At 38.8% G+C, this 15,271-nt stretch overlaps 1 protein-coding gene across 1 annotated transcript; it reads right to left on the reverse strand.

Moving 5' to 3' along the window:
- Positions 1 to 9,876: 9,876 nt before the first annotated feature.
- Positions 9,877 to 14,971, reverse strand: LOC122000771 (protein trichome birefringence-like 26). The gene is made up of 4 exons (XM_042555223.1): positions 14,661 to 14,971; positions 13,818 to 13,886; positions 13,172 to 13,449; positions 9,877 to 10,831 (listed from the first exon to the last, which is right to left on the reverse strand). The coding sequence occupies exons 1-4, from the start codon at positions 14,869 to 14,871 to the stop codon at positions 10,067 to 10,069; spliced, it is 1,323 nt and encodes a 440-aa protein (XP_042411157.1). The 5' UTR covers positions 14,872 to 14,971; the 3' UTR covers positions 9,877 to 10,066.
- Between the last annotated feature and the right edge of the window lie 300 nt (positions 14,972 to 15,271).

Below are 15,271 nucleotides of genomic sequence, written 5' to 3' on the forward strand. Positions count from 1 at the left end.
TGGTAACGAAATTAGATGTGGTTAACCCCTAATTAGAATCTTCAAGCCTTCATAGCAATCATTATGTTCTTGATCGAGTTGTGGTGATGTTTCTCCACCGACAAGGAGAATTGAGCTAGCCGGAGTTTTCGGAGACTAATTCACCGACGGATAGGGATTGCCCACCTTATGTACAGCCATGGAGTAGGAACTTTATCTCTGAACTACGTAAATCGACATGTCATTGTGGAAGCGAACAATTTGGGTGATCGACTATTCAACCCCCCCCCCCTCCCCCCCTCTGGCAGGTCCAAAGATTCCCAACATGGAGAACCGAACATTGAGAGAATGTCTTGGAGTAGGAGGATTCGATGCCAAGCAGGAAGACCAAACAGCTCTAAAGGACCGGATATTTGACAAGTCGCGTAAACTCTCATGAGAGGAGTTGGTGAGAACACATTCCATTGAAGGGAACATTAGGCATCGATCCGATCTAGGGATTCACTGAAAATCTAAAAGTTAAGACAAACAGTCCCGAGACTGTCAAAATTATGTCAACTTTTATATTATGCTTGTATGCTAACTTTGTGATGTAGGCAGCTAAAGCAAATAGCCTAGACAAAGATCCAGATGCTTGGAGAAGGATCCAACGCACCCTAAATTGTTTAGAGCCGCTTGGAACATGGCTCCCTGGGTTGTTTTGAGGCATCTGGAATCAGGCTCCCTATGTCATTCCAAGAGCCTAACTGGGAAATTTATCTCAAGATGATAATGCATGATTGCATTGGATCGGATGAGGTTCACTTGTGGTGCCCTGGGTCATTCAAGGCACCTTGAATGCCCTATAAAAATAGTGTTTGACCAACAACTCAAAACAACACTTTTTTGCACTCAAACGATCTGCGTACTGCTCCAAAACTCCGCCAAAGTGCTGCTCTGACAACAACGATCAAGCTTCGATTCCTTTTATTGTCAGTATTTTTATTGTTGTCTTTAATTATGTTGCATACAGGGGCAGATTTACGTTAGGGCCCAAGGATGCCCACCCCCCTCCCCAAATTTTAAATAATATTATTTTATATAGATTTTTTTTTTATTTCATTAATATATATATATTATTTGCCCCCACTAGATTTAGTTGTGCATGATTGGTCTAATGGTAAGATTATGTTTTCTTCAAAATGCTTCTCAAGTTTGAATCTTTGTTGGATTGAATTTTAATTTTATTTTTCTCCTTTATATTCCACATTCTAACTAAATATATAATATTCGTGAAAATGTGAAGAGATCATTATAATATAATATGTTTAATAATTATTTTTGTTATTTAATATTCGACCTTGTCATTAATATACGGCCTCCCCAGATCTAAAATCCTAGATCCATCCCTGGTTGCATATTTGGTTTCTTGTAGTCAACGAAAGCGACTAATGATCACGTACCTTGTGTAACGACCCGACCCATTTGGCAGCCCATTTGTCGACTCATTTGGCGACCTCTAATGTCGTCAACCGATGACCCTTGGCTGTGTCGTTACTCACTAGGACTTTCCACCCCTGGCAGTGGATTTTTACCTTCCCCAGGATTCGAACTCTAGACCTCCATGCTAAGTAGTAGAATTTATGAATCCTGGTAGCCAAGTGAGTAACGACCTGGCCCTTTGGCCATTTGGCGACCTCTAATGTTGTCGATGTTGGTGCAGCGGAGGCCGGCAAGAGGGGGGTGAATTGCTGAAAACACAAAATAAAAATACCCTCCTCGGATTTCAACTCAATTAATGCAATAGTAAATAAGTAAAGGCAGAAATAAAATTAAACTAAGCAAGGAAATAGAAATTAAGTAGAAAACAGGATTTAACCTGGTTACAACCAAGGAGGTTGTTAATCCAGGGCAGTAAGAAAAAGCTCAGTAGAAAAATCTCCTTTGCTGAAGGCGGAGAAGTCTTTTACACTTTGGAAGCTTAGAACTATTGCTAGGAATGGCTACACAATGATTGCTTGAGTTGTTGTTGAATTCCTAGCTCCAGGGGCCTTTTTATAGCTCCTAGAAAGTCTATCTCGAGGGTCCAAGGCGCCTCCAACAAGGTTTAAGGCGCCTCCAACTCGATCTGCGGATAAAACTTTATCCGCAGTGCAAACGGTCAAACTGGACTGCTCAAGGCGCCTTAAACAATCATTCAAGGCGCCTTCAATGTGTTCAAGGCGCCTTCAAGGTTACTGCTACAGTAATTTCTGCTACAGTAATTTCAGCCTCTTTTGTCTTCTTTTCTTCTCCTCTTTAGCTTCCGAAGCTCCGTTCTTTTGGGTGATTGCGACCAACCGGAATAGGGCTCACCCGAACCCAATTCCCGGCCTTCTCCTCGAGCAGCCTTCCGTCCCGGCTTAACGTCCCTCGAACGCCGCGCACGCTCTTCACGCCCACCGGAGTACTCTTCCGCAGCTCTCTCGTCCTTCGGACGCACCGAGCCCGTCGGCTCCCTTCCCGTGCCGTCCTTCTCGTCTTCTGCTCGACTTCCTGTGTTCCTAAGCTCCTGCACACTCAGACACAGGGATCAAACACAGCAGGACCTAACCAACTTGGTTGATCACATCAAAACTACCACGGGGTCCAACAATCTCCCCCTTTTTGATGTGCATCAACCCAAGTTCAAGTTAGGGTTAAAATAGACATAAAAAGTAATTTTAAAGAAAAAATTACTAAACTAACAAGTTAAGCATATTTTTTTGCAATTAGTAAAATTGCAACACTTTTTATAATAACAGAAATTTCAAAATTTTCTAACTCCCCCTAAACTTGTATTTTTCTCTCCCCCTTTGATCACAGCAAAAATGGGGTTAAAAAATTACCTAAGTTAAGTGAAATGTATAGAATTTAAAAAAATTCTAATTCAAAAACGAATTTTTCCAAACAAAAAAATTCTAAGTCAAATTTTTGAATTTTCAAAAAAAATTTTCTAAGTCAATATGAATTTTTCCAAAAAAAATTTCTAAGTTAAATTTTTGAATTTTAAAAAAAATTCTAAGTCAATAAAAAAATTCTAAGTCAATAAAAAAATTTCTAAGTCAAATTTAAATTTTTGAATTTTCACAATCTGACTTTTTAAAAATTTAAAAAGATTTAAGAACTTTTAAAGCATTATTTAATTCTAGTTTAATGCTTTTTCAGAAAGTTAATTAAACATTTTTTTTTCAATATTTTAGCTTCCAGGTCGTGGCGAGGCACTAGGCCTTCTTGGTTATTGGAGCAACAACCACTTCCTTAGACAAAGCTTCCATAAAGAATTTCAATATTTAATTTTCTCACTGTAAGCTTTTAATTTTTGAAAAATTAATTAAGCACAGATTTTGGAACCCAATAGAGGTTCCTACCTACAGGGTTATTCAGATACTTAGGGGGTACATAATTTTTGGGTATCCTTCTAAGCTGGCCCTGATGGTTTCTAATATACCAGTTCAATTTTCCATAAACTTTAATTTTTGAATTTGGAAATCTATTTAAACATGTATTATTTCTTAATTTCTCAATTTCTAATTTTAGATTTTTATTTTCAGATTTCAAATTTTTATTTTCTTTTTCTAATTGATCTAATTCTTTAGATAAAGCTTTAATAAACTCAAAAGACTGTTTAGAGTTTAGGGCACGTACCTTACTTACCTCATCTTGCGATGCTCCCCCTTCATCATTGCTTTCTCCTTCTGATGTTCCTCCCCTTCATCTATGCTCATTTCGAGCTAGACGTTTCTTCTAGGCGATGGTTGGCCATCGCTAGTCCCAGAATTCTTGATGTCGACTCGGAGGATGATGAATCGACCAAGTAGCCTTGGTTCTTGTGCTTGGAGGATTCGGGTTTCTTGTGATTTTTCCTTTCTTTCTCCTTTCTCTTTAATTTCGGTCATCCTTGATGTGCCCTTCTTCGATTGTAGCAATGAACCGTCCTTTTTCTTTGTTGATGCCTCTTTTTCTGCGGTCTAAATTTATTAGAATTAAAAAACTTATTGAACCGTTTTACCAGTAGTGCTGCTTCGGATTCATCGCCCGAGGCTTCGGAGTCAGAACCGATTACTTTTGCCTTTAGAGCTATGTTCTGACCGGTCTTCTCTACTCCATTTGGCTCTGAAACTCGAGATTCGTGAAGTTTAAAAGTCGAAAATAACTGTTCTAACGTACTTACCTCGAGGTCCTTAGAGATATAGTATGCATCTACTAAGGAGGCCCACTCTGGAGTTCTCGGGAAGGCATTGAGTGCGTACCGGATAGAGTCCCGGTTGGTTACCTCTTCTCCAAGGTTCGTTAGTTGCATTATCAGCTCCTTGATTCTCGCTTGGAGTTGCGCTACCTTCTCGCCTTGGTTCATCCGGAGGTTCGTCAACTGGTTCCGGAGGATGTCGCGCTTTGCTAGCTTCGCTTCGGAGGTACCTTCATGAAGCTCCAGGAATTTTTCCCAGAGATCTTTCGCGGAGTCATAGCTTCCGATCCGGTTTACCTCCTGCGGCGGCAGAACGCTGAGTAGGTGGAACTCAGCCTTTCCGTTGGCGACGAAATCCGCTTGCTCCTTTTTGCTCCACGTGTTTTCTTCTTTGTCTTTAGGAGCTGCAAAATCATATTTCATAGTAATTAAAATATCAAAGTCTGTTTTAAAAAATACCTCCATTTTGCGCTTCCATGTTGCGAAGTCTCCGTCGAACTTCGGGGGATGAATGTTCGCTCCGGCCATCGTTTTGATCGTAGTGCTTCAGTTGGCGGTTAGTCCTTCTGAGGCAACTTGGCTCTGATACCACTTGTTGGTGCAGCGGAGGCCGGCAAGAGGGGAGTGAATTGCTGAAAACACAAAATAAAAATACCCTCCTCGAATTTCAACTCAATTAATGCAATAGTAAATAAGTAAAGGCAGAAATAAAATTAAACTAAGCAAGGAAATAGAAATTAAGTAGAAAACAGGATTTAACCTGGTTACAACCAAGGAGGTTGTTAATCCAGGGCAGTAAGAAAAAGCTCAGTAGAAAAATCTCCTTTGCTGAAGGCGGAGAAGCCTTTTACACTTTGGAAGCTTAGAACTATTGCTAGGAATGGCTACACAATGATTGCTTGAGTTGTTGTTGAATTCCTAGCTCCAGGGGCCTTTTTATAGCTCCTAGAAAGTCTATCTCGAGGGTCCAAGGCGCCTCCAACAAGGTTTAAGGCGCCTCCAACTCAATCTGCGGATAAAACTTTATCCGCAGCATAAACGGTCAAACTGGACTGCTCAAGGCGCCTTAAACAATCATTCAAGGCGCCTTCAATGTGTTCAAGGCGCCTTCAATGTGTTTAAGGCGCCTTCAATGTGTTTAAGGCGCCTTCAATTTTCCTTCTGCTCCGTTCTTTTGGGTGATTGCGACCAACCGGAATAGGGCTCACCCGAACCCAATTCCCGGCCTTCTCCTCGAGTAGCCTTCCGTCCCGGCTTAACGTCCCTCGAACGCCGCGCACGCTCTTCACGCCCACCGGAGTACTCTTCCGCAGCTCTCTCGTCCTTCGGACGCACCGAGCCCGTCGGCTCCCTTCCCGTGCCGTCCTTCTCGCTAGCTGCGTCTTCCGCTCGACTTCCTGTGTTCCTAAGCTCCTGCACACTCAGACACAGGGATCAAACACAGCAGGACCTAACCAACTTGGTTGATCACATCAAAACTACCACGGGGTCCAACAGTCGACCGACGACCCTTGGCCGTGCCATTACTCACTAGGACTTTCCACCCGTGGCAGTGGATTTTTGTCTTCCCCAGGATTCGAACTCTAGACCTACAGGCTAAGTAGTAGAGTTTATGAATCCTGGTAGCCAAGTGAGCGGCTTGGCTATCAGAATTCATAAACTCTACTACTTAGCCTGGAGGTCTAGAGTTCGAATCCTGGGGAAGACAAAAATCCACTGCCAGGGGTGGAAAGTCCTAGTGAGTAACGGCACGGCCAAGGGTCGTCGGTCGACGATATTAGAGGTCGTCAAATGGGCCGACGACATAAGGGGCCGCCAGCGGGCCGCCGCAAGGGGCACCCAAGAGGCCAAAGGGCCGGGTCGTTACACCTTGGACTAGCATCACAGACTGTGAATCAAGTAAAAAAGAGACGGTGTTAGTATTGTGTTCGTGTTTATTTCATTTCTACTATATACTTTTCAAAAACTGTGAAAAAGCGACATATGTTAGTCACCCCCTATTGATGTAACTCCCACATAGTAGTGCAAATATTTCATATAAAGGTGCTATTATCAATAGGTCTTAAATCGATTTTTAATGGATACAAAATGTCCTATTGGTTGTCTCAATCTTTCGTTACATACATCATTATTATTATTATTATTATTATTATTATTATTATTATTATTATTATTATTATCGGATGAAATTATTATGATTTCCCTCCTTTCCAAATAATGGAAGGTGATTTTGAAGGAGCGCGTTTGACGATTTCACTTAGGCTATGTTTGTTGAGAGATAATCAACCTTATAATGCAATCAAGATTACATTACAATATTGATTACTTTATTTGATACAGTTTTAAAAGTTGTAATGTAATCTAAATTATAAAAGATAATAAAATTTTGTAATATGAATTACAAGATCAACAACATATAATCTAATTACATTTCAAACTCAATATTTAACTAAAATTTAAATGTTAAATATATTCCTAGTCTATTTACTGCATCAACTGATCGCAACGTTGTAGTTGTCGTCACCGCCTCCGTGCACCGACACCGCCGTCCGCCGACCACCGCCGACAGAGATCGCAAGATATTTTTATTATTTTATAATAATATAAATTATATTCCTTATAAATAATAATAGACATCAAATAAAAAAATATAACTATCGTTATAATTAAAGATTATAGGCATAGTATATAATTCTATCACTAATGTAATATTAATTATATTATAAATTTAATTATATTACTAACTTGATCGACACGTGACAGTATATGAGAACAAATTTCAATATCAATATAAAAAAATTACATATTTTGTAATTAAAAGAGAATTAATTGGGCGTGGCCCAATTAAATCATTGGGCCGAGGACGCCTTTTAAGTTCTCACATGAACAGCCATGCGTTACAGAATCCGTCCGAAATGGCAGAGTCGCGTAAGCCCAGTATCTCAGCGGCGGCGCCATCCCCAAAGCCTAGGCCGCAGCCCACGCCGATCCCTGGCGCCGAGGATCCGGCGGGGTGGAAGGGGGCTCGTTATCCGAACCCGCCGGACTCCGTGAACCCCGACGTCACGACGCTGAGGGATCAGTGGCGCTTTGCCATACGGCAGTACAGCCGGTGGTACTCCCAGGCCTGGGGCACCGCCATCCTCGCCGGCGTTTCATTCTTTGCACTCGGATGGCTGATCAAGGGATCCAATCCCCTCCCTTCGCGGGGCACCGATCACACCGGAGAAAAGCCGTCGCAAGCCGCGACCAGCACCGAAAAGTGAGGTATTTTACATTCTTCGTAGGGTTTCTGTTTTTGGTGTGGCCGTTGATTTAGGGATTATATTACTTTTTAAAAAGAAAATTATGTTTTTGTAGAATTTGAGGGACCAAATTGATAGGAAAGCATAAACCAATGAAGTTAATGCTGGAATTGAGTTCATGCGATCATGAATTCACAAAGGAATCTCCTTTCTTTTAGATGTCAAACTATGTTTCTTTCGAAAATATTGTTGATAGCTCTGTGATGTTAGAAGCATGACAAGTAGTGAATGAATTATCTTGACTAAGTTTACAAGTAGTTTTACTTTTCCTCATAAATTATCCCTCATGGGTAACGGGATAATCTATGAACCACTAGTGATAGAATAAATGGACATAAACCAATATTTGATAAATGAAATCATGCAATAGTAGCAGAGTTTTTGGGCTCAACTGAGATGAAACTGGATCTTTTTTCCAGTTTTAATTTTAGGTCAATTTTTCACACGATTGGAACCTTCAAGAAGATAATTATAGTGAAGAATGGTGAGTGGGTTCAGATGTTAGGAGAACGACGTGTGGTGGATTAATTATCTAAAACTATGTGAACAGGCGAGTGTGCTTTGTATCTCCTCAGTTGTATTCTTAAATTAGTTGTAGTATCAGATGCCTAAGTACTAAAAATCAAAAGGATTAGTCGCTTAAATCCACAATTGGAATCTGTTAGTTAAATAGAGGTTAATATATTACATAACCCAATCTTGCAGTCATTATTGTCATGCTTAAAAACAATTGAGGAAGTGTGTAAAATAGTATCAGCAGAGGAATTCGGGCACAAAGACAAACACTTTGGATCACCTCTTGCAATTTCCATTCAGTCAAGTTCTATCCCATTGCTTTCTAATATGTGGTTAATCTGTGAAACTAACTGTTCTTATGTTCTTACCCTTATAAGGTGCAAAATACAGAGGAGCCTTTCAATTATATAGCTTTCAGTGGTGGTTTCTATGTACACTAATTTTAGCCCTCTGTTATATTTTATATATTCTTCTATGGCTTTGGCTATCATTTACTGATCAGGTTTGGATTATAAGTTCGGCTTATTTTATCAATGTGATTAAACTTACACTTTGTAAACCATGTATTTAATATTTGCGCCTTTTCTGTAAGGATTTTATTGTCATGATCTTCTCCTTTCTATCGAGGACTGGCACTAGCGCAAGCTGCAAGAAGGTTGGTTTTGCGTGCAAAAAATAAAGGCAGAGGAGGCCCAACAACGCCGCAATTTCTGAGAAATTATGTAAATATGCCTAGTCCTCTTTTGAATACTTGAGCTTGCAGCATCGTAATTGGATTGCGTGTACGGTACAAGTTTGCTAGTTGCTTTTGCTATTAGAAGTCTCAGAAATAATCTTTCGGAAATTGTTGGCGCAACGACGGGCTGGTGAGGGCGCTGCATCTGAAAATAAAAATAAAACTTTTTCCTTCTTTCCAACCAAAATTAGTAGCAATATCACAATTGAAATAAATTGAAATGAACAACTAATTAAAAAAGAAAAGAGATAAACGAATTTAATTTGGTTATAATTTAGGTGGTTGTTAATCTAAGACGGTTGTAAAGTTTTACTAAAAATGCTCTTTTTATGTAGGCGGAGAAGCTTCTTATACTCTTTGAAAAGTTCAGAAAATCTTTAAAAAATGATTACAGTAGTTAGTTCTAAAGTTGTTGTATCTTTCTTAAATCTAGGGGTTCTTTTATAGTCTCTGTAAAATCTTATCTATTGCTTGAGGGCGCCTCTAGTGAGGCAACGGATAAAGCTTTATCTGCTGCCAAATAGCTACTAAGACTAGGTCGAAGGTATCCTCAATAAGCATGGAGGGCACCTCTCATACCTTATGGAGGGTGCCTCCCATCTATTATGGAGAGCGCTTTCCATATTTATGGAGGGCGTCCTCTGCCTGCAGCATATAAATAACTTCAACCTTCTTTTGGATCTTTCGTTGCTCCGTTCGCTTGGGTGATTGCGGTCAATCGAAATAGGATTCATCTGAACACAATTTTCGGCCTTCTCCTTGAGTAGGTTTTCGTTCCGGCTTCTCGTCCCTCGAACGTCGCGTACATTCTTCTCATCTACCGGTGTACTCTTCCGTAGCTTTTTCGTCCATCGGATACACCGAGTCCATCGACTCCTTTTTCGTATCATCTTTTTCGCTAGCTGCGTCTTTCGCTCAATTTTCTGTGCTCCTAAACTCCTATACACTTAGACACAAAGATTAAAATCAAATAGGACCCAATTTAACTTGGTTGATCACATCAAAATAATCACAAGATGCAACAAAAATATGACGTGTGGATTCTATTGTGTTGAGCAACAGATGTTCATGAGTTCACCTGAAAACTTGTGTATGGTGACTCTATCGTCTACTTCGGTGTATCTTAAACCCTACAAAAGTCATTACCAGAGAGCTGTGCTAAGATTTCAGATTCCATTAAATCGAGTTTCTAAAAGATGAAAATTTACAATTAAACCTAATATAGTAATATGGAGGCTAAATGCTAATACATCAATTTGACACACTGGCTTATAAGCATTTCCATTTCAAGTGTAGAGGATTAAAGAAACAAAGTTCCATCAGCAAAAAGGTAACTTGAATTCACTAGTCCTTTATAAGCTCAACAATTAGCTCATTCCAAGTATCGATTGCACCAGGCAAGCACCAGTGCAAGCAGTCATTCTGAACTTTCTTGTTTTTATCGTCGCCAAATGGATGGAACGTCCTGTAAGGTCCTGGATGCGCATCAGGTCGCAACAATGAAAGTTTGAAAGTGTCAAGGAGTTTCAGCTTTGCCCCATTTGCTCTTCCTATTGCCTTGGTGAACTCCTCCAACTCAATGTTCTGCATGGCACGGTCCAAATCTGTACCAGTGTATTCCCCAACCTTATACGGTGTGGTCCTGTTGCAAACTCCACCACTGGACCATCTGCCAAACTCAAAATGGTCTGGCGTCCATGTGCGATATATGACGGTCGGTTTATGCTCTGAAGTGTTGATAAAGTGGAATAAAGAGTTGAGGGTTTTCTTGTAGACATACTGAACACCAAGTTCTGATAAATTTAGTTTCGGGCAATAGTGGCAACCGATAACTGCGTTATTCTCCACATAAATTGCAGCTTTCAAAAACCATTGCCCACCGGATATTACCACATAGTCAAAGCTGTTATACTGGCTTGTCCATGTTTCATCAAGTGTGTCAGCATGGAGCTTACTCTCAGATGTTGCCACACCGTTGTCATCTTCAAAAGTCTCGGCCTTAAGGAGGAAAGGGCTCCAGATGAGCGAGAGCGTGAAGTTGTGCGAGGGGAAATGCCATCTCCTTGATCTGTATTGATCATCATGAAAAACCAGAACAGGTTCTTCCACCTGAGTTGCAATAATTTGATCAGTCGACGAGGAGACATATGTTTATCAACTCAGTTTACTGGGAAAAAAAAAATAGAAAAGAGAAGTCATGTTATGCCCTCAAAACTCAACTATGTCCAGTAATTACAGCCAATTAGTATCCTGATACTTATGTAATAAATTCCAGAAACAATAACTGTAAGATTTATGACCTGGATTAACATATAAATAGCTCCACCCTGGACAAATTCTTTACACAACGGATTTATGGACTGCCTAAAAGATTCAAAACGGATGAAAAGGAAAAGAAACAGAGAACCAAGTCCTGGCAACAATTTAAACCAGAAAATAAAACAATACGAGAAACCACCAGATGACTACCAGCATCATGTTGCAAACAAGTTAGTAATTAGGACAATATAACTAGCAAAGCATGCACCATTTAAACGGTTAGTTATAGCATATAGAATCAAGAAAAGTTGGCAGTAAGACAATAACTTTATAAGATTATCAGCACCAAAGGCCAGAAAAAAATATGCACCTATTTTGGAATGTGAAAGGTTCACAAGAAATACCACAGACCATTCTTGTTGGCACAGGCTACAGACTTATCGTCTAAGAATTTAATTGCATAATCAAACACCAAAAAATTAAATTATAGTTTGAGGCCGAATGTTACATAGAGAACTCCACAATGATAGAAACACTTAGTGGCTTCACTTTCTTTATAGAACTTCATTCCTGTAAAATTTTCTCAAATACTGAATTTTCTGCACAAACTTGAAGAAAATGATGTCTTTTATTATACAAAGGTGACATAGCTTTAAGTAAATCTTGTTCTGAAAAAGGTTGTTCAATCCATTTGAAGTTGATAAAGTTCAAATACAAACTAGTTAAAGAAACTAAACTCTCAGCTTCAGGTTATCTAGTGCGGAAAATGTTTGCTAGATAGCTGATGAAAGTTGATTGCTTTCACAAAGACCAGCAAAACTTGCAGTTTCATCAATAAACTCAGAGAAAGATCAATTTGGAAAAAGTCAAAATTCATTAATAATGGTTAACCTTAAGTCTGCATAGAAAATACAAAATCCTAATACAAGAAAAGAAAGGATAAGACAGCATGCAAGTGATGAAGTTCATACGACATTTACACTGCAAATACAGCCAATGAATTTGCAAGAGTAGCTTGTTTAGTAAGATGTAAATACTGTAAAGAAATTAGCAGTAAAATACAAAGATTTTTATGAAATAATCCCAAAATAATGGAAATTGATTTTACCTCCATTAATATTCAAATAGACTAAAACAATATAGATGCAAAAGATAATTATTTGAGGCATATGCTAAACACCACAAATTCAATTTGCTGTCATGCTTACTCTTAAGGTATAAGCCAAAAATATGCTTCCACAATGTCATGTTAAGATAGTGCCTCCTCTTAGGGCACACTCTATTTGCCCAAAACAAATGTTTAAAAAATTGAAATGAATAAAAATTGAAGAAAACAAGAGGGCTTTTAGTATTTTATTTTGCCTGTGTCCATTCTGCAGAGGCATTGCATTGGTTTAAATAGAGAGAAATGTTATTGTTGGCTGGCCATCCCAATGTTAACTTGGTGCTCAGGTTTTATTTTCGTGCAACTGCATTTTAGTTACATGGTAAGTTATTAATTCAGATCAAGACTTTCTAACGAGCCAAAATTTGTTAGATTCAGATCAAAATAAGGGTAAGTTATCCTGCAGCACTCCACCAGGTGCATGTTAGGATGAAGCCTCTTAGATCACTACTCGTTCATTTTCCCAAAAGAATAAACTAGAAAAAATTTCAGAGAAATAAAGAATAGAATTGCATTGCATTGCTTTAAATACAGAACAATATTGATGTTGAATAGTAATCCCAAGGTCAAATTTGTCCTTCAATTTTTCATTAAGTCTGTTTAACTGCATTTTCCGGTGAATGGCATGCTACAAATCTCTAATCAAAGCTTTTAAAAGAGATTAGAAAATTGCTTTAAAAACAAAGAGATGCTCAAATTTAAATAGCATTATGTGATGTTAACACTGTTCTCTCAAGACTTTTACCTATTCTTAAGAAATAAGCAATAAAACAAAAGAGATGGACTTGGACAGCCCATGGAAGCACAAGTTTGCTCAGATAACCTACACAATACCAACCTTCATCCAAGACAAGGTAAGGTGAGACTAACAAAATCATCAAGATAAGAATTAGGATCCAATTTTCTTCACTTTCTCCATTTAAATAGTTTTGCAATGTTGTCTAACAGAATTATACAGAAACTTTACGATACTTGCCAATGAGTAAAAAATTGATATGTCTGAAGCTTATGACCCTAAAGTTTACCTTGGAAAGGAGACAAAGCAATGACTGTGCATGGTTACGAAAAATTGAGTCGCCAATTAGTGCCAAACATTTGTTTTGCATACCACCCAGAAATTTCTTAGCACTGAATGGAGGAACATCACACCCATGTGGCTTCCATCTCCAGAATAGATATCCTGTATCTGGACGCCCATTCACCATGCAATTCTGAGGAGATTCAATAAACCTGCAGCTTTCATTGGTATATGTTGGTCCAGTAGGATTTGGGATCCATTCTCCAGTAAAGAGATCACACTTATCTGCATCAGGTATGGTGCATCTTCTAGTCAATTATAGCTCACTAAATTTTCAAAGATTGCACTAATATAATGGGAAAAGAAAAAGAAACTATAAAAACAGTGGCTATTAATTAGAACACTATACAAATAAACAATGTTTCAATATTCAGACTCCTTTCCGCAGTCGAATTGTTCTTACTCATTCTCTATCAACTAAATCTATGCAGAGTTGATCTAACATCCGTATCCAATTAATTTCGCTTCATCACCAGAAGTCTAATTAATAAGATTCACCTAATAAGCTCAATTACTAGTTGTTAGCAAATCAAACTTAGCTGATCAGCAGGTAAAAGTAAGATTTATCTCTCTTGTTAACTTAGGAACACTACCTTTTGAAACCTGGTCCTCTGTGACTGCTTCTGGAACTGGAATTGAAGACTTGTCTGTTGAAGCTGATACTGAAAATATACAGTAATATCAAGTATCATATAACATAGGAAGAGGAAAAAAAACAGTTGGACCAAATAACAAGTCATCCATAATAGAATACAGTTGCTGATAAGTTTTTGTGGGTGAAGTTGCACAGACAAATTTCATACAAACAAAGCTATAATTTGAATAAACGAGCCTATATTCTCAGGAGAGGACTATGCTCTTGTAGAATTTATTGGGGTGTTTTTATGGAATTAAATATTTTCATTTAGTAGTTGATGCTGATGATAAAGCACAATACCGGATCTAGCCACCAAGAAGCTATCAAATGATTATCCTCAGTAAAGTGAAATGTGATCATTTATGAACAAGTGTTCTTGAAGATCTTTGTCTTCGCTCTCCTAAACATTAATCCAATCTATAAATAAGAACCCCACCAATGTAATTCAACAAACTAAACAGAATTCAGGAGAATATAGATATGTGTCATCATCATGAAAACCAAAATTAAAGATCTTCGTTCTCAAATTTTCTAATCAAGACAGGCTAAAAGATCCGAAAAAATGATAAGACTGACAATGATTAAAGTTCAGACCTTTCCACCGTAAAATACACTTTTTATTCGCAATGAAAATCCAGAACCCAAACCACCAGACTAGCTTTTAACAGTCACTGCTCGATGAGGAGCGGACAAACACCTCGTTTCGAGACTCTTATTTTTCTCGAATATTACCGACGTTGTGAATTTAGGCGAAATTCAACCCTAGCCGAACAGATCTCTGCGACAGAAAAGCCCTCACCTTTATACGCCTCCTCAGAAACCCCCGCCGTCGAGTCTGATCTCTCCGCTATGGATTCGGAGGGCAACTCGCTCGCCGGCGTGAACATGGGGGAACCGGAGAAGAGGAGACGGGAGGAGAGGCCAACAAGAAGCGCCAGGCCGAGGAACTTGACCAAAAATTGCTTGCTCTTCCGCTGCAGCTGCTGGCACTGTCCCCAATCCGACCCCATAATAGAGCAATGCGGCGATGTGAGCTCCCAGAGCGCCGTCCCCGCCGAGGCCCAGCGAGACTCACGAATAAATAGCAAGCTAGCTAGTAATTAATAATTAATTGACTTATGGGAACTTGATCGAGTGATTAATAAATAATTGAAACGCAAGAACAATTATGCGCACAATCTATAATCTATAATCTATAAAGTATAATCTATTACTAAAAACAGCAAGGCGGATGCATAGGAGCAGTTTTTGGATTTGGCTGGGGAATTATAAAAATATGCGAGCTGTCCTATAATTATTTTTAATTAAAAATAAAAAAAGGACGTCTTTACAAATTATCAAAAAGATATATTTTTTAAAAATAAAAATAAATGGACATCACTCTGTAATTTTCTCTCTAAATTATCCTTG

This window comes from Zingiber officinale, chromosome 7A (assembly GCF_018446385.1).
Source record: "Zingiber officinale cultivar Zhangliang chromosome 7A, Zo_v1.1, whole genome shotgun sequence".
In the NCBI taxonomy this organism is placed as follows: Eukaryota; Viridiplantae; Streptophyta; class Magnoliopsida; order Zingiberales; family Zingiberaceae; genus Zingiber; species Zingiber officinale.